This window comes from Aethina tumida, chromosome 3 (genome assembly GCF_024364675.1).
Source record: "Aethina tumida isolate Nest 87 chromosome 3, icAetTumi1.1, whole genome shotgun sequence".
Taxonomy (NCBI): Eukaryota; Metazoa; Arthropoda; class Insecta; order Coleoptera; family Nitidulidae; genus Aethina; species Aethina tumida.
In genome coordinates this window covers 32,993,613-33,000,228 of record NC_065437.1, presented here as the reverse complement: position 1 = coordinate 33,000,228, position 6,616 = coordinate 32,993,613, and the positions used below count along the sequence as shown (strand labels likewise).

The following is a 6,616-nucleotide window of genomic DNA, read 5'->3' as shown; positions in this document are numbered from 1 at the left end:
CCCTTTTTAACCGGCCTTTTGGGGGAGATAACTCGGATGTAATTGTTTTGGGGTGTTCTGACTATCAAAGTGTGAATTCTTTTTATGCGTGAAACTTCAATAAAATAGTGACTAGCAACTATTGTAATTATGGACTATTTAGATCACATTTTGGAATGAAAAATTTTTGATCTTCATAAAATAAAATTTAAAATGTTAATATAAAATATAAAATATTTAAATAGATAATATGATGAAATATGCTTTAGGAAATTATGCAAAAACGCCATTGGAGGATATGTTTAAACATTAATCCTTGTGCCTTTAAACAATATGTAAACTTGTTTTTCTAATTAACCCAATATGTTAATAATTATATGAAATCATAGATTTCATTAAATAAAGAATCTTTATATTTTATACATATATAAAATTATGCTGTGTATGAAAAATTTGGTTCGATACAAAAATATTGTAATAGTTATTAATTTCAAAACTTTCTAAATGTATGTAAATTATTGTCAATCATATATGGTTTATAATCACAAATTTTATTTCATAACATTTTTTGTGGTATTATTACGTTTTGTAATTAGTATAATATTATTATGTATCCAAATAAACAACATTGTATGCGAGTGTTTTATGGGTTCGATCGAAAGTACTTTATTAAAATCGTCTCAGATAAAGTATATATTTCACGTATTTAATAATAAAACGTTTCTCTTGCTAATCATTGTTATTAGTTAAACAGTTTCATCTTATAAACCGTCGCCTTATAATCGCATAATTTTATACACACACGACATTTAATGGTTTCCATAACGCCTTTGAATTTGCTCTCCTTTAACAAGATTTTGCACTAAGCTCATTAAATAACTGAATAATTTCCCTGGATAATTATGACTTAAGACGCAGGAAACGTAATATATTAGATGGAAATTCATAATAGTAACGTCGTTTTATGAAATAAAATGAAAACCTGTGAATATATCAAATTACTGTTTGATAAATCTAATATGTTTGCTTTAGTGTAGCAGCCAAGTTCTTGTTTCGGATCCGAATGACCCAATATTGAAGTTTACGTCTAAAACTGTTTGATAATGCCTTCTCCATTACATCCAAGGAAATGCACATCGATATTGAAGGATTAGGTTTGGCACACCAAAAAAGAAATTGAAGTGATTCATTGGAATTATTACCCCATTATACAACTCCTAAAATTTCCTGCTCTTCGTTGAATTTCAGTTCTTATTTATGTAATCGTTTTACAGTACCTGTGATAATTCTTATGTAAGCAGGTACCTTTTTGTGAATCATTTCATGTCACTTACGCGTATGTAATTCGTATCAATAGTCGTCATTAAACTTCCTTACTCCAAATTTGATAATTTTACACACGTTTGTACTTACACTTCTTACTGCATAAAATTTGATAAAAGTTAAGTGTTAAATAATGCGAAGGAATTGGAAATTTTAAATGTTGTGTAATAAAATATTTACTTAACGAGATGTAGGGAAAAAATAATTTGTGATTTGAATTAGTCTCAATTAAATGTGTGAGTTATAATTTGTATTCTTCCACTGATAAGGTTGATTTAAATTAACCGCAATTATTTTTACCACTAGTCAACAATATCCATTTATTAAAATTTGAATAAATTGTTCCAGTTGACGTTTTTACTTCGATCCGATTACAATGAAGGCCGCTACATTGTTTGGGTTCTTTTGTCTTTACTTAGGGAAACAAGCGGTATGTAATCTTAACAGTTTAACTGATATGAAATTTAAAATGCCTTCTAGAACACTTTTCTTACAATTTGGTTTCAGTTAGCCGGTGATAAATATTTTAATATCACTTCAGGATTTTTTCATCCACTTGAAATGCGACATATAAACGTTTTTGGGAGGTTTATTGATAATAGAGAAGATGGTCCGCATACTATAAACATTCGACCGATTAATCCATGTTGTTCAAGTGATATTTCAGAGAAACTGCAGTATATTAAAGGAATTGCAGTTGAAACGAATCTCTATATTTTGCACAATAAGCTTGTTGGTGTCTCTTGGTGCCACTCGTGTGTTTTAATTAAAAATTGCATAACATTTTTATTTGATGTTTTTCTTTTAGGCGTAAAGAAAACTTAGGTACTGTTACATTGATTTGCGTCCAGAAATATCAAGAATTACGTTTATTAGCTTTTAATGAATCATTGTGTGACAGGAGGGAAGATTGCAAACTTGATATGATCCAAATTCATCTACCAGCTGGATGTGAGTGTCTTTCTAAAAATAAATAATGAATAATAAATTGTTTATATAATTTTTATCATAAATATAATATAAATATACTATTAAATTTGCTGATTTGGTTTTATTCATCAATGTATAAATGTAATCAAGACCAATTTTATATCCATATTTATGTTCCTACTTCTTAACATAAAACTGTTATCCGTATGTAGTTCTAATCTCTCACACTATTATTTAGTAACTTGTAGAAGACTGATTAAGCTTCCAAGATCACTGGCAAGCTATAAATCATCCTAAACATAAAATGCTCCACTTTAATATGTTTTTTCATCAAATATCTTTACCACGCAATCCTTAAGCGTCTTGTTACATTCGTAATAAATTACAAGGTAATATCAAGCTTGAGGGGTTGTTATAAAGAAAATGGTGCTTGATGGAACATTAATACAACAAAACATAATTCAATTACCACTGACATCAAGAATAAGAATTATATGCTTTAATATTTCTTTAAATATACATAGGGGTGCAGTTAATTAAATGTTTTATTTATTTAACATATACAATATTATTTATAACATAAATATTAAATTTGATCAATAATAGCAATATTAAGAATCATTAATTTCTACGAATAGTGTATAAATTTTAAAACAAGAATAATAACTGTCAACGTAGGAAATAATTATTTATTGTAATATATGAAAATATTAAGAAGCTCGTTAATTGAAGTCATTTATGCTTTTGAATTTCCTGGTAAAATTGATTTTGTATGCTGAATACATAATTAAATACACTGATTGACTACTGAGATATAATGAGTGCTCGAAAAAAAATATAGCACTAATCATTATCACTTTCCCTTTATTTAATCACACAATTCATATATGCAAATAAAAATAATTAAAAATATAATATAATTAAAATATGTAATTATTGTTAAGGATATAGTATTAAGACGTTTATTTAAAAAAATAAATATCCTGTATAAAGTTTAAAATTTGGCGGATGCATTAACAATATTGCCTAATTATAATTTAATTACTCTGATTTCAATAAATCAGCTAAATAAACTAAATAGTCATTTTATTAAATTCTATTATACTTATTTCATATTAAGGAAGTAATTATTATTAATAGTAATATGGTTTATTGTCTTTTTTTACTCCAACGACAAATAATACAACTTGTTGAGAGGCAGATTAACATTCGTACAAATGAAATTCATTGAAAAACGGAAGTAATATGTGTATAAATCAAATGATCCCGGAAACCAATTTTCCACATACTTTTGTTTTAATTTATATTTAAAATTGTATTGAACAGTGTTATTAAAGGTTATTACCAATGAATAATTTAATGGCAACAAGGAATTGTTAATTTTAATGTTATGTTTAAATTTTGTAGAAAATTCTTGAGCTGTCAAGTTTCTAATAGGCGAATATTGTTTCGTTAATGGGATAAATGCTAACATAATCCAATTAAATAATTATATTCAAATTAAACAGATGATGCTCCGAAACCCTACAGTTAATTAAAATATCCATAATGCGGATTATTGGGCTTATCATAATTGTGATACATTATTATTTAATTTTTAAAATTAGTATTTTGACATAATTGTTAATTATAAATAAGAGTTACATTGGTTAAAGTACATTAAAACAAGTCTCTGCAAATAATTAGATTTGTAATTTTCACTCGACTCGACTACTTAAAACTTCTGTTAATTCTACAAATAGTTACTTCCTGAGACCTGTTGGAAATTCAAGTTACGTCGTCAGTTATTTATACAGCGACGGAAATCTGTGTAATTATTCGAGTTCTTCTTAAAGAACATAGAATTTAATACGATTGTTAATGTCTTAGCATTAATGGGGATATTTGTATTCATTTAAATAAACTACATTTCATGTTCGAGCATGAAAAATATATTTAATTTTAAAATGTGTAACATTATATGGACTTTGAAAACAAAACATATTAAACTTTGAGTAGAAGAAGGGCCATTTAAATTCCATTTACTTAATACCTTCCATCACCATTTGGTTGAATAAGGACAAAGAAACGATGGAAGAAATAAGTGACGAGGGTCGTTTAAAGTCTATATTAAATAATATATTTTTTCATCGTACTACCTATATTGATTGATTGATATTTAAATGTTTGTAATTCATTCCATTTAAACACACGTGAATTGATATCACTTGACATTCGGTAGCATTTTAATTTAATACACTTAATACCACCACAAACTGTAACACAATCATTTCACTACTTCCGATATTAAAACTGGATGAGAGTAGAATTTTGTAAATATACCTCTGACGTAGATAATTCATCAATCTTACATAACTATTTTGAGAGTAAAGGCTTGTTGTTATATTAAAATATGTTTAATCATAATAATAGTCTGATGCCATAAACAGGTCAGAGAGTAAATTAGCAACAAACTTCTAGTTCTCTCGTGGGAAGTAAATGCTCGAACCTCTTTTATATGTGCCAAGTATTAAATGACTTTACATTATGGAAACTATGATAAACTTTATCAATTGAAAATTAATCATTAAACAAGTAATTACTTACCCAAAATGGTGTTACTTATTATTTAGAGCTGATGCTTGTGTTAACGAGGGGTCCAAATAAACTGATGACAATAAAAAAAGGCAACCAATCCCAAAATCCTGTGAACTGCCTATGTAAGCGGAAAAAAACAAGCGGTGTCACCAAATTTAACACTCGACCTGACAAGATATCAGAGTTCATTATTTTTTCTATTAAGCGTTAAATGAGGTACCTTCAAAATATGCTTTTTAGATTAGGTGCTTAAAGAGGGTTCATCGTAAATATCAATTTATTCATGGAAATTTATTTGACCTTTATTGATATGTTTTATATTTATGCACTCATAAATACGAAATTTGCTGGGTCAAAATAATTTATTTATTTTATACATAGAGAGTTCGAAAAAGTTGTGAATTAATAATAATATGGAATTAAAAATTAGATTTACTTGACTATAGGAAAAACCAATTTCAACAGCAATATATATTTTTGCGAAGTTAAATCTGTTTTTAAGAGGATTTTAAGCGATTTTTCACTCCAATGGAATCCCTCGACATTTAATAAACTATATTAAAACTTCAAATGCACATAAACTCAGTGCGAGATATTGGAAAAACTTTCGGTTTGTACGACAAATGATATGCTGGAATTTGTACGTAAACTAATGCAGCCAAAACTTTTTTTTCCCTGAATTTATTATTCAACCGTGACCATTTGCATATGGATTAGAAATGAAACTAATTTCCTATATACACAATTACTTATTTATTACTTAATTAATTTACAATAATAATTTAACTTTTCTATAACACAAAACTGACACATTAAATTTGTTCATCTAAAATACCCTGTTGGTATCTCATTCTTCTGGTCCCGTTCGCGTTGCCAGTTGTTCGCATCATGGACGCCGATCTGACAGGCAACTGATGGGTGCAAGTCGACGACAATCTTGTGCAATTTTTTCTTTTCATACTTATGTACGTGGTACAAGTATTATTCCTATGCAAGACTGAACTTTCAGTGCCTTCAACTCCTGAAATTAAACAAGCTATTGTTGTTTATCCTATAAGTGAAATTAATTAATTACGCTCTTTATTCTTTTTCGCCTCCGTCTTTTATACATTAAGAACTGGGTTTATTTGAATCGTCTAGGAAAAACGTGACATAAAGAAAGAAATGAGGAAACGAATAAACCGTAAATCGTTAATGGCTTAAATCATGAAAATGGAAATAAAGATAAAAGTCGTTTCGGCCTCGAAGTTTCGCAATTTACATTTGTAAAGTTCTTCTTAAATAAATCATTTTCTGTTGGTTGTTTATACGCTGTTTAAATTATATTTGACGCCACCAATTCACATACTCTAAATTTCCAAAGGCAATAAATCCAAAGAAGTGGCAAGTTTATGAGTCATAATAAAGCACATTTGCGCCCAATTTGAAGAAGATTAAGCCGTTTGACTTAATTGACTTCATTGTCTTGTAACTTTCGCCACAAGAAAGTAAACGAATCCCGCATAAATTATTCATTCATTTCTAAATCTCCGCAACGAACACAGAGCAAACCAACACATACATTTGACAAAGACATCTGTAAACAATAAAATCAACTATGTCGGAAAACTTGGGTCGCCACAAGACAATATATCATTACAAGTTGAGCTCAATGCCAGCCTCAAGATAAAGTTACGGTGTAAATTGACTGCGTATAGGGTGAGCTTTATTATACAAGATTAACAAGCGTATTAAATGTTCAAACAGTTTGAGAAATGGTTTTATATCAAAATTTTAAGACGCAGCTGATATTTATAGTTAAGTCCTC

General features: G+C 28.2%; 1 protein-coding gene across 3 annotated transcripts in view; it reads right to left on the bottom strand.

Moving 5' to 3' along the window:
* Window positions 1-5,619: 5,619 nt before the first annotated feature.
* The window catches only part of LOC109602136 (RYamide receptor), a 43,063-nt gene continuing 42,066 nt past the window's right edge, over window positions 5,620-6,616 (bottom strand). For 2 of the 3 annotated variants that reach the window (XM_020018467.2, XM_049964255.1), the window contains one exon: window positions 5,620-5,830. In XM_020018467.2, coding sequence (XP_019874026.1) covers window positions 5,622-5,830 — 209 coding nt within the window. In that variant the 3' untranslated portion in view covers window positions 5,620-5,621. Of the gene's footprint in view, window positions 5,846-6,616 lie in introns of all 3 variants that reach the window. The other variant, XM_049964254.1, reaches the window with a different exon arrangement.